At 41.7% G+C, this 23092-nt stretch overlaps 2 protein-coding genes across 5 annotated transcripts in view; one reads left to right on the plus strand and one right to left on the minus strand.

Moving 5' to 3' along the window:
• Positions 1-294: 294 nt before the first annotated feature.
• The window catches only part of CDC20B (cell division cycle 20B), a 65706-nt gene continuing 42908 nt past the window's right edge, over positions 295-23092 (plus strand). For all 3 annotated transcript variants that reach the window (XM_006149005.2, XM_006149006.2, XM_006149007.2), the window contains exons 1-2: positions 295-375; positions 648-710. In XM_006149005.2, coding sequence (XP_006149067.1) covers positions 313-375; positions 648-710 — 126 coding nt within the window. In that variant the 5' untranslated portion in view covers positions 295-312. The remainder of the gene's footprint in view (positions 376-647; positions 711-23092) is intronic.
• On the minus strand, positions 10011-14091 carry GPX8 (glutathione peroxidase 8 (putative)). Of its 2 annotated transcripts, XM_006149004.3 has the most exons (3): positions 13636-14071; positions 12801-13062; positions 10011-10579 (listed from the first exon to the last, which is right to left on the minus strand). In XM_006149004.3, the coding sequence occupies exons 1-3, from the start codon at positions 13837-13839 to the stop codon at positions 10416-10418; spliced, it is 630 nt and encodes a 209-aa protein (XP_006149066.1). In that variant the 5' UTR covers positions 13840-14071; the 3' UTR covers positions 10011-10415. The 2 variants fall into 2 exon arrangements, with proteins under 2 accessions (XP_006149066.1, XP_014443486.1); XM_014588000.2 differs by lacking the exon at positions 12801-13062 and having other exon boundaries at positions 10407-10579; positions 13636-14091.

A 23092-nucleotide genomic window follows, 5' to 3' on the forward strand; every position in this document is an offset into this window, starting at 1 on the left:
CGGGGCCGCGGCGCGGCGCGGGCTGGGGAATCCCTCCCAGGCTCTGACGTCACTCCGGCGCCGGCCAATGAGGAGCCACGGAGGAGGATTCCCGCTCTAACCGCCGCTCAGCTGGCCTTTTAAACGCTACCCTGGGGAACGCTCTCCGGGAGCGCTGGGAGGAGGTGGGGAGTGGGGCGCGGGGGCGAAGTGGGGAAGTCCTGCGGGACCAGTCTCCAGGGGTTTGACGGTCCCGCGTCGGGAGTGGCTGAGGCCTGCGGGGGCAAGCAGAGGCCGGCGGGGAACAGACTCCAGGCGGGCAGTCAGCCCGAGATGGAGTGGAAGCTGGAGCGCGCCGCCCCGCGGAGGGTCCGCACCGAGGAGCAGATGCTGTGGGTGAGTCAGCCCCTTTCTTTCTTCGCCCCGACTCCTTCTAGGGGCTTCTCGAGGGAGGCGCCGTTTGTAACATCTGTTTAGGGCCGACAGGCAGTGCAGAACGCGACACCCTGGTTTTAATTTTGAGTTGTGTTATTATATCCTGGAGATGCCTAGTTACTTAGAAAAAGTGAATGTGGTCGGACAAGCTCAGGATCTAGAACAATTTTCCACCTATCACTATGCTGTTAGTAAATAGTCTCTCTCTCAATGTGTTATGCATGTTTCCAAAGGAGAATGTCATGCGGGTACTCGCCAAAGACATGAAGCAGAAGAGAGGTCAAGGCTCCCCCACGGTGAGTGTCCAGCGCTTGTCTTCCTTTTGTATCTTAATTCTACCTAATCTCGAACAAACCCGTTTTTGCTAAAGGTGTTCGCAGGAGGTATGAGCTGGTTTGAAAATATGAGAATTAAAGTCTATTTCTATTATTAAGTACATTTTCTACACAATTAAATACTTAAAAAAAAAGAGAGAGAGAGAAAACTGAAGATCCCTGACAAATAATGTGATCATTTGTATCTGCATGGTGTGCTGGAGTTTTGCCTCAACAACGAAGGCCAAAGCTTGGATGTGTCAGGTTGGCAGTGCAATGCTAGCTGGCTGTTGTAATTCCATTTTAACAGTTGCTAGTTACACTGCCCTCTGTTGCATTCAGAAGCGCGCTCCCTAAAGAAATGGAAATAGAGCCATCTTGTGGACAGACGATGAAGAGACATGGCTTGACCAGGGGCTCTTAGGTTGGCAACTTAAAAGTCCATCTAACATCAAAGTTGACCCACTTTTTCTCCTTGAAAGAAAGAACCTGGGGGCCAGCAGGTGGTGTAGTGGTTAAGGTGCTGGATTCCCTTACGGTTACCCACGGTTCGAGTCTCAGACCTGGCAGCTTGCTTTCTCACTTTTTCTCTCTCCCTCTCTGTCTCTCTCTGGTCAAAATAAAAATAATACTAATAAACCAAATAATTCTTTAAAAAAAAAAGAAAAAAAGGAGTGAACCTGAAGGTCTTTAGTTTCTCTTGCAATCCAATAAAACAAATTTAAATGATTTTTTTCTTATTTTTTTCTACATAAACAACGTTCAAAAGCTTGAAGTCTTTCAGTATCACCCTTACTATGCTCTTCTTAGGCTAAACAGCTCACCTTACTTCATTTAACCTCTTCTCATAGATCATAGTTTCAAATTCATCACCATTTTAATGGGTTTTTCTAGATCTTCTACAGGTTTTCCTATATTCCAGTGGCAACACCCTACACTGAGCTTATGTAACTTGCACTTTCCAAAAGTGATCAGTAATGTCATTCATAATAGAGGAAAACAAGTGACCGTTAAGGCATAACTTGCTTATGTACTTTAATATGGATTCCCCCCCCCCATACATTGCTGCAGTTTTGCTTCATCCAGGTTATGTAGCTGATCTTTTGATAGTATGCCTTCATTCAAGATTTTCATTTGGAAAAGCTAAGTGTAAATATCATGAAATTTTTTAAAAAATTATTTTATTTAACTTTATTTTTATTATTATTATTATTTTCCAGTTTGATCAGAGAGACAGAGAAAGAGAGAGAAGGAATGTGAGAAAGCAAGCTACCAGGTCTGGGACTTGAACCACGGTCGAACTTATGAAAGTCCAGTGCCTTTAACAACCATGCCACCTGCTGGCCCCCTGAAAGCTTTTTATTTTTAAAGTTTTCTTTTTTTTCAACTTTTATGTTTTTGACTAGATTAAAACAATTATTAATTTTATTTCTCCTAATAGTTTTAGAGAATAAGTTTTCTCTGTAACTTTTCTCTAATGTGTCTGTTAAGGTGGAAGTTCTGCCACTGTGTTTCTCATTACAAATGTAACCTCAGTGACTTCTCTGGCCATGAGAAGCAGCAGTGACCTGAATCAGGTAGGCAGTGTGTTGTTAGCTGGCTGCTTTGGGTCCAGTCAGCAGCCACGACTACTCTGCCACTTGCTTCTGGGTGAATTCTTCTGTTAGTGAAGTGCGTTGGTTACCTGTGTGTGATAGGTTGGCAGTGTATTGTTAGCTGGTTGAATATGTGAATGGCATCAGCTAACATGCATCTGCTACCTTATTGCATATACAATGAACATCAGAGTGGGGTTAAATCTGTAATTAATGTGTATACCTTTTGCTGTGAGGTAGGGTACTATTTGCTGTAAGTTAGTATTACTATCCTGTTACTCAATTATGAAACAATTTGCAGCTTTATGTTAGTAAAGAATAATTATTTAAGACTTTTCAAGTAATTGTTGAGTCTTGTGCAGACAGTAGTAAAGTATTTATGAAACTATATATTTGTTTTTTAAATGTAAGAGAATATAATGACAACTTGAATGGAAATCCTCAATTGTTTCCCTAAATTTTTGACTGAGTCTTTCATATTCTTTCTGGGCTCGCAGTTTTTAAATATAGCATTAGAGTAGGCCTCTATAACCATGACAGCTGAAGAGAAAATTGAGGTAATTTTCTAGGTGAGTCAGTCAACTAAAACATTTTCATTTTTAAAAAAATCAAGAAATGTGTTTTTTTTGGGGGGGGGGTTGGGTTGAATTGTTTGGAAGATTTGCTTCAAATTCATCATTTTCTGTGAAACTGCAGGTTCATAAAATAAAAGGTTGGGAGCAGAACATGAGATCTAGTTTGTGACATGGGGAGAACTGACCATACAATATGATTTTAAATCTTTTCTCATTCCCTTGGAGGCCGTTTTGATCACGGAGCAGTGTCAGACATACTCTGGGTTCTGACAAATAAATGTATCGTGGGAACATTTGGAGTAAGTTAGTGGGAATGACTGTGGTGGTCTGCTCAGTTAGTTACACCGTAAAAGAGATGTGAGAAATTTATCATACTCTCTACTGTATTGGACTATAAGTTATTGATAACATATTTTTTATGCTTACCTTATTTAAACATACTTCTAGAACGCTGGTTAAACATTTACCTGTAATTCGAGTCTTTTACATTTTCTTTCCAATATCCTCTTTTTTTTTTTTTTTTTCGCCCAATACGATTGCATTTTCAGGGTCTTTGTGTTTCAGTATCCTTTCCTTGCAAACATTGTTTTCACCTTGCATTTCTTTCATGGTTAAGCCTCAACATTTATTTCTTACAGAGGTTCATTAACCTGTGGATAAAAATAAAATCTACAGAATTTAGAAGGCTTGGCCTTTGTGTTTTATTTTTTTCAAATTAAAGTGTAAGACATAAAATGCCAACATTAATTCTCAATAAACAGGATAAAAAATTAAAGCTCTTCTTTAGTTCTATATTATGAGCATGAGAAAGGAGGGAAGGAATGAGATGAAGTAAAAATTAAAAGGGCCCAGCCTCTGTGGCAAAGTTGGTAGCTGTTAGACATTGGAGCTTGAAGCCTCATGTTGACCATGGTTTGAGTTCCCTGCTTGGCCAGCCTGAAAACAGATCAACTGCAGGGCCCTGGTGGGCTGGAGGACTGGAGGAAGGGACTTGTGACATGATGGAGTCCTGTGGAGGTGCTTCTCTCTCTCTCCCTCCCTCTCACTCATACATGCACATGAGCTTTTATTCCGAATAAATAGTTTCAAAAAAGATTTTTAAAAGTTCTAAAAACCAGAGTGAACACCTCCTCTCCTCCCCACAAGGTAAAGAGATCAATGAGTAGGAAAATAAAGTAGAAGAAATGAAGCGGAAAAGAGAGGGATATACACTGAGAAGCCAAGGGACAAACTGAGGGGAAAGAGATGAAAAAAAGAGGAGGAGGGAGGCTCTACTGGTTGTACCCCCCCACCCCCGTGTTCCCTCTCGGCGCAGCCTGGGCTGTTGACTGAGGCTGAGATGTAACCTTTTGGCCACCGCTGCCTCTGAACGGCCCCACCACATCTCTACTTGCTCTCTGCTCTTTATTCCCCCCAGAAGAGAATGCGTGACTCCACAAGGTGTGGCCTTAACATTCAGGCAGAAGGGGAAGGGGAGAGTAGGAAGCAGTGTGGTGGACTGGCTTCCAGGCATAGCAGTTACTGGCATTTATTACTGCATGGGTAAGATGAAATCTAGTTGAGGACTGAATACATGAGCCCATGTCAGCTCACTCCCCCCACACACGTCATTCTCATTTCAAAGGCACACCATGGAGTAACATGATAATTTGTATAGGAAGCGCGCAAGGCTTCAGCTAATGCAAGTCAGTCTTTTGAAGCCCAGTTAATGTTTTTAAAGAAGATACAGAGAAATAAATGTTTTGTTTTTCTTCTTGGGTTTTGTCTTCCTTTCCTTCCTTTCTTTTACTGGAGTATTTTCTTACTTTAGATTATTTCAGACTATCCAGTTAGATCATTAGATTTTTTTATTTTAAGAGGTATTTTGCCTTACCGCACGTGTGCTCACTAGAGAGAGACAGAGACAAAGACAGAGGGAAAGTGAGAAATCACCTCGCTACCACTATCCAGGGAGGATGGCCACTCTGAAATCCCTTGTCCTCCATTCTCCTCCTGGGATCTCGGGCACACATGTAAGTACCTGGCATGATTTTAAAGCCACCTGGTCCAGGACTTGAACCACTCAGTCATGTGGGAGTCCAGTGAAGTTACTGCTATGTCGTCTACTGGCCCTAGATCATTAGATTTTTTTTTTTTTTTGGAGAGGTTTTCGCTATGGGGCGCCTGCGCTCGCCAGACAGACAGAGACATAGAGACAGAAAGCGAGAAATCACCCCCCAGGGGGGATGGTCATGCCACAATCCCTTCTCCTCCATTCTCCTCTACGGATCTTGGGCACGCACGCACACATGGCTGGCGTGAGTTTTAAGCCACCGGGTCCGGGATGCGAACCGCAGTCGACAACGGGGGAGTCCAGCGACATAGCCATTACACTAACTGCTGGTTCCCTAGATCATTAGATTTTTAAAGAAGTTTCTTTCCTCCATGAGACAGGAGAGAGAGAGAGAGAAACAGCATCTCACCATACCATCATCTACCCCCAGCCTTCCAGTCAGCCAGGTTCATGGGTGTCCCTGCGGATGCACCAGGCATGTTCAGGTTGACCTGGGATCCAAACCTGGGTCCTCCCATATGGCTCCAGTATTGCAAAGCAGTCCCCTACTGCTTGTGCCACCCTGGCTGGGTCTAGGTCATTAAATTTTAGTGTGATCAGGCAGTACAGTGTTAGCAGCTTTTCTTTATTCAGAAACTGCATATACATCCACATTTTTACATAATCTGCTAAAATAGTACATAATGAAAATAAAGAGAATATATGATAGGTTTTTACTCTAGATTGTTCTCTTCAGAGAGCCTATGATGCCTTGACCAAGTCTAATTTTTAAGATGTTTGATGTGCTGGAGCCAGCTTGTATGGGTTTCTGAGAACACTTGTTAAATTTTTAGAAATTAAACCATTGGTATTAAAATTGGCCATGTGGGAGAATTTATATCACTGAGGTAGGCAGATGCTGCAAATCAGGATTCCTCATCCAGAAAGCCTGTTGTTAAACGTTCATCAATCAACACTTTAATATACTATGTATGTTAAAATGATTAAGAATTATGTATTTGGGGGCTGGCAGGTGGTGTGGTGGTTAAGGATACTGGATTCCCACATGATCAACCATGGTTCGAGTCCTAGACCTGGCATCTTGCTTTCTAACTTTCTTTCTCTCTCTCCTTCCTTCTCTCTCCCTCCCTCTCTCTCCCTTTCTCTTTGCCCTTCTCTGGTCAAATTAACATAAGTAAAATGAATAAATAAAGTTAAATACAGTAATTAAAAAAGAATGATGTATATGTACATGTTTTAGTCCCTTTTGTGCTTATTTAACAGAATTTCATAGACCAGGAAATTTATAATGCGAAAAAATGATTAGTTCATGGTTCTGGCATCTGGGAAGTCTCAGATGTAGAGGCTGGCCTCTGGTGAGGCCCTTTTGGCTGTATCATCCCATGATGGAAGGGCAAAGAGAGAGGAAGAGAAGGCCAGACTTGCTTTTGTATCAAATCCGTTCTCAAGATAATGAGCCCAGGGACCAGCAGATAGCATAATGGCTATGTCACTGAACTCCAAAGTAGTTGACTATGGTTCGAGTCCTGGACCCAGTGGCTTAAACTTAGGCTGGGCATATGTGCATGCATGCCCAAGATCCCGAGAGGAGAATGGAGGAGAAGGGATTGCGGCGTGGCCATCACCCCCAAGGGGTGATTTCTTGTTTTCTATCTCTCTGTCTCTCTAGCGAGCGCATGCACCCTATAGCAAAAACCTCTTTAAAAAAAAAAAAAAAAGATAATGAGTCCACATCTGCAACAGTGACAGTGACAGTAGTCCATTAGGGCTTTCTTCTGGTTCAGTTCCCACCTCTACACTGTTGTTTTGGGGATTAAGTTTCCAACACATGAACTCTGGGGGACACGCAAACTGCAGCAGCACATGGATACATGCTATACGATATGCACTATCATTATTAAACATTTTCAAAAGTGAAATAACTTCAGAATATATTTCAGAAAAATTCATATTTATTTCCATTCCCAACACTCTGTTGTTACATGTATCATGAAATGATGATTAGAAGTTAGTACGAAGTATTCCTTTTCCACTCCCAAACAAAACAAACCAAAACAAACTTCAAGTCAACAAACTGTTTATATTTACCACAATTAAAATGCATTTTATGGGCCAGCAGGTGGCATGGTGGTTAAGGCACTGGATTCCCACATGGCTGACTATGGTTTGAGTCCTGGACCTGGTGGCTTGAGTGCACATGCCCTATAGCAAATGGAAAATAATAATAAATAAAATTAAATAAATCATTCCTTGAAGAAATGCATTTTTTTCGGCCCTTTCCATTGTCATGAGGACAAAAGCTGAATACCCTTTTATTTGATGCCTTATATTTTTCAGTTATATTCTGTAGTTTCGGCATCCTGTAGCAGTGTATGTCCCAGAGTTTCTGAGGCCGAGACAAGATTCAGAAAGGACTTGTCAACTCCAAAATATGTCACTTTTTCTCAGTGTGAGTTTGGTGGTGTTCACGTGAGACATTTGAGTTACGGGGTTCGGCAGATGGCAACTGGCTCCACTCCCTCAGCACACAGCTTAGTTGTTGTGGATGGACATGCATTTCTCTGGAGGCAATACATAAGACACACTTCCATATCCCCACTCACCTGCTCTGCTTATGAAAGGGCAAGGGGGAGAGAATCAAACACTGACAATAGTAGAAACTCAGGTTGAATAAGGATACCAGAATGAGGTATATAAGCAAAGAAACTTTATTAGGCTTTGGAGAGAACTACTAACTTAAGGCAGGATGGACATCTGAATGGCATGCACGGGGGCAACCTGGTCCACCCTCATTGCAGCTCTGTCACCACCCTGGCAGTGGAGAGTCATGTTGGCTTGTGTGGTATTGGCATATGCAGTTCTGCTCAAACTCCTACTGTGAGCACATAAAAACACCCCAGTAGGGGACAAGCAGATTACATCATGATTATGTCACTGGGCTCCCATATAGTTGACCGTGGTTCAAGTCCCAGACCTGGTGGCTTAAAACTCATGCTGGGCACTTGTACATGTGCGCACAGAATCCCAAGAAGAGAATGGAGGAGAAGGGATTAGTGCATGTCCATCTCTCCTGGGGGGTGATTTCTCACTTTCTGTCTCTCTGGCAAGTGCATGTGCCCTGTAACAAAAAATAGTGCAACAGTACTGGTTGAGCTCATAGGATCCAAAGTGGGTGTATGTAGTACTTCGAGGGCGTCCCACCAGGTCATCTCCCCCCATCCCCCGCCTCCAGCTACTTAGGCAACCAGGATCACACGTGCTGCCCACAGGCTGCCTGGTGTGTTTAGGGTGGCCCAGGATCTGAACCCCTGGCCTTCCCCTGAGTCACAGGGGACTATGTTAGGACTGTGCCACTGTGGCTGGACTCCCATTTAATTCTTTTATGCAATCAATACAGATTTCATGAGGCAATAATCAACCTCCTCCAACCTGGCAGTTTGCTTTGTTACCCAGTAATGGTAAGGCTGCCAGAGTGTGAAGGTTTAGACTTTGGGGGAAGCGTATTGTGACTGCCACGGTGCAGAGGTTGCTGATCTACATTTTATCCCTTTTGTGATTGCAATCCCCCTTTTTTTTTGGTTCTTTCCACATTAACATTTTGATAATTTATAGTTGATTTTCACTGTTTCAGCTTTGAAAATGATGCAGCATTACATTCTTTCAAAGTGGCTAGTCTAGTCTGAATATATTATTATAGTAACCCAAATCAGCTTATACGTATTCAAGCTAAATGATCATTTTCATGATCTCTTCTTTAAACTTGGGATTTTCAATAAAAACATATTGCCTCAGGGCCAGCTGGTGGCAGGTGATTGAGGAGGCTAGGTCTCACAGAGCTGACTATGCCGGTTTGAGTCCTGGACCGTGGCCTGAAAACACATTGGGCATGTGTACGTGTGTGTGTTGTGTTCAAAATCCCGAAAGGAGAAACAGAGAAGGAATTACAGTATGGGCATTCCCCATGATGGGGTATATTTTCTCACTTTCCCTTGCTCGCTCTCTCTGGAGAGTGTATGTGCTCTTTTGCAAATTAAAAAAAAAATCCATCTCGTCTGTTAATATTCTATTTATAAAATCTGAGTTGATTTTTAGAAAATAATGGGGAGATAGGCCAGCCCTATAGCCTAGTGGTTAAAGGAGTTGGATCCCACTTGGCTGACTGTGGTTTGAATCCCAGCTCCAGTGACTTGAAAACATGTCAGGCACAGGATGGAGAAATGTAGAAGGGGCCATGCCTTATTGGGGAGTGCTTTTCCCTCTCCCTCACCATTTTTCTGGTTTTCCTCTGGTAAGCTACTGTGCCTGCTATCAATTTAAAAGAAAATGAGAGAAATATTGAAAATGATGAAGAGTTATTCAAAAGTTATAGTAAGTCCTTATAAATGACTATTTGGCTAGACAGAATAGAAAACACTAGGAATCTGTATGTTAAAAATCAATGAAGGACAAGCAGATGATGTAATGGTTACGTTGCTGGACTTCCACATGGCTGACTGAGGTCTGAGTCACAGACCCGGAAGCTTGAATCTCACGCCAGGTATGTGTGCATGCATGCCCAAAGTCCCAAGAGAATGGAGAAGGAGTTGCAGTGTGACCATCCCCTGGGGGGTGATTTCTCACTTTCTGTATCCCTCGTCTGTCCAGCGAGCACACTCAGCCTATAACAAAAATCTCTCTTAAAAACAAAACAAAAAAAAACAGGGACCAGCAGTTAGCGTAATGGCTATGTTGCCAGACTCCCATGTAGTTGACCGTGGTTCGAGTCCCAGACCCAGTGGCCTAAAACTCATGCCGGGCACGTGCACGTGCCCAAGATCCCGAGAGGAGAATGGAGAAGAAGGGATTGCGGCTTAGCCATCCCCCCTGGGGGGCGATTTCTTGCTTTCTCTCTCTCTGTCTGTCTCTCACTTTGTCTGGCAAGCACACACGCCCTGTGGCAAAAACCTAAAAAAAAAAAAAAAAAAAAAAAAAAAAAAAAAAAAAAAAAAACCAACAAAAACCCAACAACAAACCAAACAGAATCCTGTACACAGAACAAATATCTAATTATTTGAATCTATGTACACATATTTTACAATTTCAGCATTTGTTTTTATTACATCAACATAGCCATTTACAGTTAGTTGCTCTAAAAACTTCAGTTACACACGATGTTCTCAAATCCAGACAGTGGTATAATCCTAGAAAATGTCCAGCTGAACAGTGGGATATTGAAGCACGTTGGTGACTCTCTATTCTGAACTTTTCAGTATGGTCAGATTAATGTATTTTGGTTCTCTGGCTAGTCATTATTTTTGCTTTGGTAACACCACCATTTAACATTCATTACCATTGACTAACATGATGACATAAAAAAATTGTCCTTCTGTGCCACATTTAATTGTCAGTGTGCTTGCAATGAGAACAAAACTTCATGAAAACATTTCTGTTCAGACTATTACATGAGAATGGCTCAATATAATTTTCATAGATCTTCTTTCTTTTTTAAGATCATTTGTCTAACCAGATCTGCTATGTCAGGCCTGATAACTTCAATGGGCTCCTCTGGCCTCCAGAACTTCACAACTTGACCCTCAGGGTTGACCAGATACTTCCAAAAATTCCACCTTGGTTCTGTTTTTGATGAATCTAAAAGACCCAGAACATATTTTTATGAGCATAATTTTACTCTTTGCCAAAGTTTCAAAGTATTTACATAAGTGCCAACTTTAGAATCAGGTTCTAGAATTGTCATATCATCAACAAAACAAAATAAAACAAAGCAAAACTCAAGATTTGAGTAACCAGATTTCAATATACACGATGACTTTTCTGATGACTCAAAATCTGGAATCACGAAATAAAGTTGTTTATTTTAAATTTGTTAATTTAAACAACAACAATTTACTTTATCATCAGCTCAAAACTTTTAGTTTCTTGACATTTGTAAAGATAAGTGATATCCTGGGACCAGCAGACAGTGTAATGGTGTCGTTAGACTCCAACATAGTTGACCACAGTTCGAGTCCTTGAGCTGGTGGCTTAAACCTCACTCCAGGCACATGTGTGTGCGTGCCCAAGATCCCAAGAGGAGAATGGAGAAGGGATTGCAGTGTTGCCACCCCCCAGGGGGTGATTTTTCACTTTCTGTCTCTCTGTGTCTCTGGTGAGCATATGCGCCCTATAGCAAAAAACATCTCTCTCAAAAAAAGATAAATATCTTTTTTAATTTAAACTTTTAAGTAAAAAACTTCCCATTTGACAGATGAGAACAATGGAGGCCTAGACTCAAGGTCATGTAGCTAGCGAGTGGTAGAGGCAGGACTGATATTCCGGCTTCCTATTATAGCTTGTGCTATTGATATCTAGGTTCTGTTACACTTCCCACCTAAGTTTAGTGAAACCCTAAATCACTGTTACCTTTTGATTATATAGGTAAGTGGGGTCTCAAGATTTTTTAGTGGTAAAGGGGAATAACTTACAAGCTATTGTGCCAATTATTGGGCTAATGTAACTGTGGAATGATTAGGGTCTGTGCTCTGGCTTTTCTTTCCTCAGTGTACCCCAGAAATGAAAGGAATGAAGACTTCATTATGCTTACTATTCATGGTGTTGGGCATAACATCGAATTTCTCTAGGAATTAAATACAACTTTCTATAAGATTCTGATTTCATTCTAATACATAGATCATTATTATCTGGTTTGTTGGATTGGAAGCTTGATTGCCTGACTGTGGTCCTAGTTTTATCACAATTCAAATGATCTACAATGATAAGACTGAGGATGTCATGAAAATAAATGAGTTAAGAGAAGATTTTGAAAGTTGAACATCTTTCAGAGTAGTGTGTGTCATGGAATAAGCTAAGTGTAAGTATGGTTTACTTTTACTGTTAACACAATCTTCCAAACGATTTTAAAAGGTAAGTACTATTGATAGTTTTGTTTTACAAATGAGGAAATAGGCACAGAGAAGTTAAGTCATGTGCCTGAAATCACACAGCAAGAGCAACAGAGCAGGGATTTGAACCCAAATGGTCTTAGGCCAAAGTCTACACTGTAATTATGTAATACTTCTTTTCTGCTAACTGACCTTGGAATGTCTTTAAATAGATTTCCGTAGCTAGCTTAATTGTAGAGACAGCCTAAAAGTGCTGTTTTCTAAAAAGTCCAAGTTATGAGACTAGCAGGTGGCATGGTGGTCGAGGCAGTGGACTCCCACATGGCCAACTGCAGTTCTAGTCCCAGTCCTGGAGGCTTGATTTCTCACTTTCCCTTTCTCTTTCTCTCCCTTTGTCCCTGTCTGGTGAGCACACATGTCCTATAGCAACATTAGAAAAATTAAATAAAATGAATAATTCTTAAAAAAAAATCCAAGTTATATTTAAAATTTTAGCAAAACCCTGGCAAACTGAAATATTTATCCTTGAGGATAGCATATCACATAAGAAAAGCACATAAAATTAATTAGATATGTCTAATTGATAATGCTCAGCAGTATTTTTAATAGATGTACAGTTTTAATAATGGGGAGGGACATCTCCCCAAAGCTAGTTAAATGACAGTAATATTTAGATATTTTGTGAAAACAGCTATGGCTACACTTTAAGTAAATACTTTAGGAAGGTGGTCATAAGGAATAAAACACACTGAAGTAGAATTCTCTTGCTATCTAAGAATGTAAACCATTGATTTCAGGGAAGCGTAACTCCTAGAAAATTACAAAAGATGATTCTGGCTCTTGGATAGTTTTATAGAACTTTCCCAATGAAATATTTAAAAATCAAATAGAAAAGTATTATCCTGGCATATTTGTTTAAAAGTAAAAAGCAATGTAAAACATTATACTGGTGAGGCAAGGTAGATATTTACCAACAAGAAATCTAAACGCAGGTTCTGCTTCAGATCCTAGAATCTTAATCTTGTGGAAGATGGGAAACGTTACTCCGTAGTTTTTTCTTGCAAAAGATTCTACTTCCTTGCTGGAACGGGGCTCCGATTCTCCAAACTGATTGCACGGGAAAGCCAAGACGCTGAAGTGGAATGGTCCAAACTCTTTGTGCAGCTCCTTCAGGGCTAAGTAATTTTTGTCTGTGAGTTGGCAGTCACTAGCCACGTTTACAACTAGTGCAACCTCCGGAAAAAGAAAAAAACCCAACCGGAAAGTGAAGAAAAAGATTTTTTAAAAAAATCCTGCAAGTAGTTATAATCCTAATCCATTTTGGGGGACTGTCACCTCTGGGAGAGGGTTATTATATGTTTTTAGGTATACCCAACTTTATTGAAAACCATAACCTAGATGCATGAATGAAGACCCTGAACTATTACTGCCATTAAAAAAGCATTAGGTACACACGGACATACATTTTTAAGTAAAAGATATTATGTTTATTGACAGCGCTTTTTAAGGTTGTTGTAGAATATTTTAATTAATGTCAAATTCACATGAACAACTATAAGCACAAAGTACTGCCAGCACAAAAATTAAAGCATTTTTAAAGAAGACAAGTAAAATAATCAGACTTATTAAATTTGAAGTTTATAAAGTATCAGAACTCCAATAACTCAAGTGATGTACATCCTAATAACATTACTCTGAAGACTAAGTTCTAACTTATAACCATGTAACAACAGAAAGTAGATTCTGTTAAAAGAATAAGTAGAAACATGAAAAAAAAATTAAAGAAAATCAGAAGATGGAACTTACTTTGCCTTTAAACTTTTCCAGAGAAACGATGTTTCCTTTTGCATCCTTCACCTCAAAGGCGTAAAAGCTGTTGATTTTCGGTTTTAGAAATTTTAGTTGTAGAAGAAATAACATCACTGTGCATAGAACCATAGACAACAAAACTGCAAAAACCTTTGCTTTGGGCCCGGAACATTTTAATGGATAAGTTGTAAGAGGCTCCATTTTGGATGATTCTAGAGGGAAGTCTCAGCAGGCTGGAATTCAAGGAGGAGCTGAAACTTGAAACCCGCTTTGCTGAGTGGGAAACCAGGAAGGACTGTCTCGCCCCTTTCACTGAAACAGAACAGAAAGACCCTTCCCCAGTGCAATTAGGGGCTCTGTGGATTGTCACTGCATTTGTGATATCATTGTATTTTTTTGCTAGAAACGGCAGGACTTTTTTGGTAGCTTAACACTCTCCCTACAAAGAAAGTATTTCACCGGGAGATGGTGCTCTTGTAACTTGGAAGTTGCGAGATGCTCCATACCCTGGTAGGCATCCAGTGCTTTTACTGGTCAATGAGTTGGATGCAGGAGATTGGGTGTAATAGCCAGGAATAGGGTGTAGATGAAATGAGATCTATTAATGTGATATCTGACCTGGAGGAGTTTGAAATTGGACTTATGGGTTAAACATGCCATGCAAGTTCAAAAATTTATAGTGGAAAGAGGAACTATCTGAAAAGGCTATTTCTTTGCTCATCTAGCTAAGGCAATCAAATGCCAGGTGAATACAGTAAAAATAAGCACATTAACAACAATGTGGGACTGGACAGTGGTGCAGTGGTAAAATGGGAGGCTGGCCCACATGGGAGGGTTTCCGGTTTGTGTTCAGAGACTAGCCTGAGTACACGGAGCCCATGTGGACCTGTGAGATGAAGCTGGCGGAAAATGGGGATGGGATTGAGGCATTGCGACCCTGTTGGACTAGCAAGCTCTCCTCGCTCTTGGAAGAAATAAACTAAAAAATAACAAAACTCCCCCCACTGAAAATAAAAGAAGGCATTGAAATCCCTCTCTTTTATAAAGCAAACCTTAAACCAGTGCTTTTCAAATTTTTGATCATAACTCCCAGGAAGATAAATGCATTTCACAGCATAACTGAGTATGCACACAAAATTGGCAAATGTCATGAAACAATATTTCTCCTTTGAGCTGAGATGTCCTCCATCTATTGCATTTTTAAAACAGCCTGGTCCTGTCTGACTCATGAAGATGATTTCATGATTCAATGATTGGCTGTAACTTATAGAAGGAAAAATACTAAACTCTATATCAAAGCAGTAATTTAACAGTTGAAAATGGTAATTTTACCAAAAAAAACCCCCAAACCCACAAATCCACCTCTACTTGGATACATCATCTAATTGCTTCTTTTTTAATCTATATTTCCCCCGTTGGCCGTTGCCTGCTACAGAAGGCCTAACTTTGCTGTCACTAAAGGTCATGGATTTTAGCAGTAGGTATGGAGAGGCAATTGAGAGCAGCATATCCTAAAACCCACGGTTTCTTTACTCACCTTAGACTTTGCCTCTTTTAAGACAAACAGCGGGTTCTAAACTATGGTGCTTTGTCCACTTGGACATGACCATTGGTGTTAAAATGTTCCAGAAGGTACATGGAATGAGCTGAAAAACCTGTGGGGGTGTTGTCCTACTACTGTCAGATGGGTGGAGCTTCAGGGGCTGCTCAGGAGGCTACCCTGCCTTTCTTCTGGTCCCTGCTTCCTAAAGGAGGGGAAGAGATTAGTGAGTTGAAGTTCAAGGCTAGGGGAAGCTACCTGGTCAAGAATGGGGTAAAGGAATAGACTCAGTTAACCAGTCAGCTCTGAGGCTGTAGAGGATACGAGTTGAGTGCAAGTGAAGGAGCCAGCCTCACACAAATTGAAAATCAGCTTTGGAGAGAAGATAACACATATGAAACAAGAATTCTAAGGAAGCAAGTACGCAAATGCTAAATAAATGGCTCACTTACAATTTTTTACTATCCTTTTGTGATCGAGCTTGTGTGTGTGTACACATGAGAAAACAGAGGTGGGAGAGCGAGAGGGAGAGAGGCACCCTCCACATGGCTGAGTCATGCCGTGATCCCCTTCCTCCAGTCCTTCAGCCTACCAGGATCCGGGGCACGTATGTACCCAACGTTTTTACAGGGAGACCAGGCTGGAGACGTGAATGGTGGCCAGCATATGCCTGGAGCTCCACAGTCTGGAACATGATTGGCTGTGCCACGGAGGCAGGGCCAGCTTGGTGTTTTTAGAGAGCTTTGCACTACAAACAATCTCCTTAGTATATACATTATTTCCTTCACAAGAACACTTTGCCATAGGATGGTGCTGACCAACATCACAGAGTTAGCGAATGGAACACCAAGAATAAAGTTTAGGACTTCATAAACTTCACAGGCAAAATTATCCCAAGTACATGAATTATTTCTTTGTAAGAGGTACAACGTGTTGACTTAGAAGAAAACACAGTAGGCAAGATTGCTGTGGTGCTCTAGTGAGGGGTTTTATACACCAGGACATTGAGTTTCGTAAGAAATCACAGGAAGGATCCCGAGAGAAGGGGGAGTGGAGAGTAACCGCAGAAAAGCATGTCCCCATGTGTTGGAGTTACTCAGAAGGGATCACCGGAAGCCTGCAGAGCAGCAAGCCAAGTGAGAGATGAGAGCCTTTGTCACATGGCAGGACAGGGATGGATGCTAAAGCTGCTCTGGAGCCCCAGGGGCAGGAGAAGGCAATGGAGAGTACAGGAAAATGCCCACCTGAAAATGGTTCCCCCAGTCTCTGCTTGTGTCCCCCCTAGAATGCAAAGGCATCAGAGGTTAGAGTAGATGAATATTTTGGTCTTCACCACTAATTTCAAATAGTATCAAGAACATAAACACAGAGTGCTGCTGCATTGGCCTGGTGGTGGAGTAGTTGGCAAGGACAGATACTTAGAGTCCAAGGAAGGGCGTTTGCAGAAATAAGCCTGAGAGCTAATGGACTATCTCTGTTACTTTTGTCTTTTAAAATAAATAAAAATATATGGAGGCTGGTAGATGGCATGGTGGTTAAGGGTGCTGGACTCTCACATGACTGACAGCGGTTCAAGTCCCAGACTTTGAGTTTCGTAAGAAATCACAGGAAGGATCCCGAGAGAAGGGGGAGTGGAGAGTAACCGCAGAAAAGCATGTCCCCATGTGTTGGAGTTACTCAGAAGGGATCACCGGAAGCCTGCAGAGCAGCAAGCCAAGTGAGAGATGAGAGCCTTTGTCACATGGCAGGACAGGGATGGATGCTAAAGCTGCTCTGGAGCCCCAGGGGCAGGAGAAGGCAATGGAGAGTACAGGAAAATGCCCACCTGAAAATGGTTCCCCCAGTCTCTGCTTGTGTCCCCCCTAGAATGCAAAGGCATCAGAGGTTAGAGTAGATGAATATTTTGGTCTTCACCACTAATTTCAAATAGTATCAAGAACATAAACACAGAGTGCTGCTGCATTGGCCTGGTGGTGGAGTAGTTGGCAAGGACAGATACTTAGAGTCCAAGGAAGGGCGTTTGCAGAAATAAGCCTGAGAGCTAATGGACTATCTCTGTTACTTTTGTCTTTTAAAATAAATAAAAATATATGGAGGCTGGTAGATGGCATGGTGGTTAAGGGTGCTGGACTCTCACATGACTGACAGCGGTTCAAGTCCCAGACTTGGAGGCTTGCTTTCTCACTTTCCCTCTCTGGAAATATTAAATAATAATTATATGCACACATATGTTGTTTTTTATTTTAGATTTATTTATTCATTTTGCACAGGTCTCCCTGTGTCACCATCCTCCTGCTTCACCCTCCCAGGTAGCAGGGACTACTTGTATGCACCACTGCATGCGGCTTTTAGGATGGATCGGGAATCGAACCTGGGCGTCTCACATGGCCTTAGCCTGCCAAGCAGCAATGTCCAGTGTGCACTCCTGTGGCTGGGCCTGTTACTTTTGTCTTTGTCACGAAGCTATAGCAAAACTTAGGCACCACCAGCAACTCTTCTGGCCTGTCTAGGTTTTTCCCACCCAACAAATATTTGGATGTCAGGTTATTTATCACTAGATATATTTGTTTCTCTTTTCTTAGTTGTCTCATTTTGTTACTTCCTGACCTTATTTTTAACCTCTCTAGATTTCTTTCTATTTATTTTTTTGGCTCATGCATTTTGAATTCCTCCCGATTTAGTGTCAAAACAAAGGTAAAGAAGTCAACCGATGTGCTTGGAGTATGTGGTCATTCATCCTTTTTCCCTTCTTTGTCTTCTTTTTCTTATCTTCCTCTTCCTTTCTATTAATAAATACTTGAGTCACTTAAAACTATGCAGCAGGCATTTCCTCAGCAGGAGATAGAGCCTAGAACAGAAGTCTAAAAACATGAAGATGAAATAGCACAACCCACAGCAGTGTTCTTAAACTGTAGTCATTTGCATGCCATCTTTGTGATTTTTGGCATATCTACATACTGTGTATTATTTACTCAGAATTTTAAAGTTAAATATACTCACTTATTTTACTCGAAAAATTTAAAAGAGTTTTGTTATAGGGCTGTGTGTGCTTGGTGGAGAGAGACAGAGACAGAGAGAGAGAGGGAAAATGAGAACTCACCCTCTAGGGGATATGGTCACACCACAATGCTTTCTCCTCCTGGGATTTTGGGCTCGTATACACATGTGCCTGGCATGATTTTCAAGTTGCCAGATCTGGGACTTGAACCACACAGAGTTAGCCATATGGAGTTCAGTGCTTTAACCACCATGCCAACTGCTGACCCTCGAGTTATTTTTTTTATAATGGGAAAAATGATCAACTCTGAAAAATTTTTAATATTTAAAAATGTACATTAAAATACATAGCTATTAAAGATATTCATCTGGGCCACTATGAACCATATATCCCTAGTGGAAGGACTGACAAAATTATATTTTATATTCAAAATATTATGTGAAATGGTATTTTCTTTGAAAGTTCTTTTTTTTTTTAAAACAATTATTTATTTAATTTTATTTATTCATTCATTTATTTTAATTTGACCAGAGAGAGATACACACACAGAAAGAGGGGGAAAGTGAGAAAGCAAGCCACCAGGTCCGGTACTTGAACCGCGGTTGGCCATGTGGGAGTGTCCAGCACCTTAACCACCACGCCACCTGCTGGTCCCCTTTGAAAGTTCTTTGTACTGGGGGGTGGGGGGGGGGAAGAAATAGCCTCTTTCCATTTACTTATCCTAGTTTTGTCATAGGGTAGGGAGCAATATTTTTATAATCATTTTCCTTTAAATATTTGCAGACACTTCCTTTGGAAGTTCTTTTTCCTTTCTGTCTTTTTTTTTTTTTTTTTTTTTTTAAAGAGACTTTTTGCCTTAGAGTGCCTGTGCTCACTTGAGAAAGAAAGAAAGAGACACAGAGACAGTAGAGGAAAAGTGAGAGGTAACCCCCCCAGGGAGATGGCCATGCTGCAGTCCCTTCTTCAGTCTCCTCCTGTGATCTTGAGCACACATGCACATGTCCTGGCATGAATTTCAAGCCACCAGGTCTGGGACTTGAACCATGGTTGACCATGCGTGAGTCCAGCAATGTAACCACTATACCATGTGTTGGCCTCTTGTTTTTCATTTTTTAAAATTTTGCTATATGAGGGACCAGCAGTTGGTGTAATGGCTATGTTACTGGACTCTCATGTAGTCAACTGTGGTTAGAGTCCTGTACCTGGTGGCTTAAACTCATGCCAGGCACGTGTGCATGCGTGCCCAAGATCCCAAGAGGAGATCACCCCTGGGAGGTGATTTCTCACTTTCTGTCTCTCTGTCTCTCTGTCTTTTTGGTGAATGCACCTATAGCTAAAACCTCTTAAAAAAATTTTTTTTTCTATATGGCATGCATGCTCCCTGGAGAGAGAGGAACAGTGAGAAAACACTCTCCACAGGGATGGCCATGCTGCAGTCCCTTCTTCTTCATTCTCCTCCTGAAATTTTGGGCATGCACACACATGCACCAGGTGTGTTTTTCGAGCTGCTGGGTCCAGGAGTTGAACTGTGCATTCAGTCATGTGGGAACCAGCTGCTTTAACCACCACGCCACTGGCTGGCCCAGGTTGTCTTCTAGACTAGATGTCCCTCTCTCCAAGTGAGGAGGACCCTCACTTGTGCTGGGTGCTGCTCTTCTCATGTGTTTACACTGACCTGTCACGGTGGTCCATTTCTTCCAACAAACTCAGATTTTGAATCTGGGCTTAGCCATCGCCCTTCTCAAAGAGCCGTTCTGGGACTGACATGGTTCTCAAATGACTTTTGTCTGGGCAGAGACAATGGGGTTTCACTTGCTCCTGCTCTAGACACTATTTTAAAAACCTAACATTGTGGGGCCAGCAGGTGGCATGGTGGATAAGTGCGCTGGACTCCCACATGGCTGACCACGGTTCGAGTCTCGGACCTGGTGGCTTGCTTTCTCACTTTCTCTCTCTCTCTGTCTTTCTGGTCAAATTAAAAAAATAAAATGAATGAATAAATAAAATTAAATAAATAATTCTTTAAAAAACCCCAAAAAACCAAAACCAAACCAAAACAAAACAAGAAAACCCTAACATTGTAAAATGTGTGCTGCTAAAATTGTCCTGCTTTTTAAAACGAAGCGATTTCATCACACTGCTGACTCATGTCCTAGTGGTAGCGATCTCGCACTGCCAGGCTTTTCCACTCCACTCCACGGTCCTCTCCCGTCTGGGGCCCGTGCAATGAAAATCCTTAATAGGAAGATTTTTCATGCATCCTTATTGAATTTAATTTTGCTGGTTTTGGTCTTTGTCTCAGACTTTTTTCTGAATCCTATTTCCATCCCTTAGTATTTTAACCTTCTTTTCAACTTAAAACAATCAACAAGTTTGAGAAATAAGTGTGCACTACAGTGGTTCCTTCCTGTCTTGACACCTACAAGGGCGAGACTTTGTGGCTGCTATTGTGGTTGGAAATGTGGAGCAGCCTGAATGTGGCCCCTGGGCATGCTCTGCTCAGTTACACAGTGTCATGAAAATTTCGAATCAGCCGAAACTTGGAAAAGTAGGGAAGTTGACATGAAAACTTACACATTTCTAATTTCATTTATAAAATGGGACAGTATGCTTCTCTGACTGCTATTCTTGCTGGGGCTGAAACCCGAGTAGTCCATTTTGAGAGATGCCTCAGTCTCTGCTGGGTAGGGCCTCTCCAGCCATGGAGCTGGTACTCTGGTCCTCCTCCTCTGAGAGTAACCAAGTGAGTTGGCAGTGCTTCTCACCCCAGGCCGCTCCACCCTTCCCCTTCCCACTGTCGGATAGTCTGGGCTTCTGGGTCTGAGATTCCTGCTTAGCATTTCTGGGGATCTAGCGTTCCCTCTTTTCAGCCCTCCCTTTCCTACTCAAAAACCAAGAACAAGGGCAGAACGACTAAAAGGTAAAAGACGAAAAACAAAAACCAAACATACAAAAGACCCCAAACAATCCTGTTTACAAGAGCTGTGGCCTCAGGCTTCTGATCTGTATTTTTTTAATGAAAGAGATTTTCGACAGGGTCTCACATGCTGGGATCCTCTCTCTCCAGCCTCCCAGTTAGCTAGGGTTACAGGTGTGTCTAGGTTGGACTGGATTCCTGGATTCCAGTCGGGGCCTTCCATGGGGCTCCTCCTGTGTGCAGCGGTGCCCCACCTGCTGTGCCACCAGGGCTGGGCCTTCACTTCGGCTTCTTGGGAAGATGTCCTCAGGGCAGTTTCTAAAGGAAAACACAGAGCAGTGGGGGAGACAGAGGCAGGCCTTGCCAGCTGGAAGGACTGAAAGCAGGGTAGGCCATCCTCCTAAAAGTGGAATCCAAACCAATATTCACCGCCTTAGCCTTCCGGCATAATCCCTTCCTACCTTTCATTTGTGTAGAGGAAATGGGGTCATATTAGAATACCTTTACTATAGTTTCTGTCTTCTACCTGGCAATATATTGTAGACATTTTCATGTTCTCTAACTCTTACCCTTTTGTTAAAAAAAAAGATTTTCGCATTGAGGTGAAATTTATGTAACACAAGATTAACAATTCGAAATGAACAATTTAGAGCATCTACTATATCCATACTGTTGCACGCTTACCACCTGCATCTACTTCCGAAATATTTCATCACTCCAAAGGGGAACTCCGTACCCATCCAACAGTTTCTCTTTCTGCCCACCCCCCCCCACCACCACCACCAGTCTGTCTTCTGTCTCTGTGGATTTACTTATTCTGGATATTTGATACAAATGAATCATATAGTATGTAAACTTGGGCATCTGACTTCTTTCACTTAGTGGAATGTTTCCAAGGTTTATTCACTTTGGAACATGTTCAGCGCTTCATTTGTCTTTTCACCTGAGCACTATTCCTTTGCACAATTTGTTTTTCCATTCATCTGTTGATGGCCATTTGGACTATCATGAATGGGTGACGGTGAATGGACTATCTACTATGAACATGCGTGTACATGTGTGTGAGTGGGAGTACATATGCTATGAATGAAGTTGCTAGGTCATATGGTACTTCTAGGTTTAACTTTTTAAAAATATAGATAGAGTTGGGTCAACAGGTGGCGTGATGGTTAGGGCACTGTATTCCTACATAGCTAACCACGGTTCCAGTCCTGGACTTGGCAACTTGGAAATCACAATAAATAAATAAGTGTTCAAAAAAATTAAAAATATATAGATAGCATCTCACTGTGACAGTCTTCCTGCCTCAGGTTCCCAGCTGGAATCACAGACATGTGTCATGATGCCTGGCCTTCAGGTTGATGGGGAATTGAACTCTGGTCTTCCATGTGGTCCCAGCCTACAGAGCACAGTGCCTGAGCAGTGTATGCCACTGTGGCTGGGCCTACAGTTAACTTTTTGATGTACTGTCTAACTTCACAGTGGCTACATCCTTTTTCATTCCCACTGCAATGTATAAGTTTCCCATCTCTCCAAATCCTCACCAACATTTGTTAGCTTCTTTAATTAATTTATTTTTAAAATCATAGCCATCCTAGTGGGTATGAAGTAATTTTTTTGTGGCTTTGAGTTACATTTCCTTAGTATATATCATTTATTTATTTATTTTCTAAAGAATTACTGTGAGCCGGCAGGTGGAGTGGTGGTTAAGGGTGTTACACTCCTAGATGGCCAACTGTGGTTTGAGTCCTGGACCTGGAGCCTTGCTTTCTCACTTTGTCTCTCTCCCTCTCACTCTTTTACTCTCTCATTCTCTTACTCTGTCACTCTCTAATCAAATAAAAAATAGTTAAAATATTTACTTATTTATATATTTTATATTATTTATTATTATTTTTCAATTTGACCAGAGAGAGACAGAGTGAGAGAGAGTGAGTTTCAAGCCACCAGGTTCGGGACTTGAACTGTGGTCAGCCATGTGTAGCTATGACGCATGATG

The sequence above is a fragment of the Tupaia chinensis genome, unplaced genomic scaffold, assembly GCF_000334495.1.
Source record: "Tupaia chinensis unplaced genomic scaffold, TupChi_1.0 Scaffold000251_1, whole genome shotgun sequence".
NCBI lineage: Eukaryota > Metazoa > Chordata > Mammalia > Scandentia > Tupaiidae > Tupaia > Tupaia belangeri.

Bases quoted from the DNA above. Each gene is read 5' to 3' on its own strand.
- GPX8 (XM_006149004.3), bottom strand. From the start codon at position 13,839: ATGGAGCCTCTTACAACTTATCCATTAAAATGTTCCGGGCCCAAAGCA. The intron at 13,063-13,635 runs GTAAGTTCCATC...CTTTTTCCGGAG, and splicing joins TGGAAAAGTTTAAAGGCAAA to GTTGCACTAGTTGTAAACGT. The intron at 10,580-12,800 runs GTAAATATCTAC...TGGGTCTTTTAG, and splicing joins TGCGTTTAGATTTCTTGTTG to ATTCATCAAAAACAGAACCA.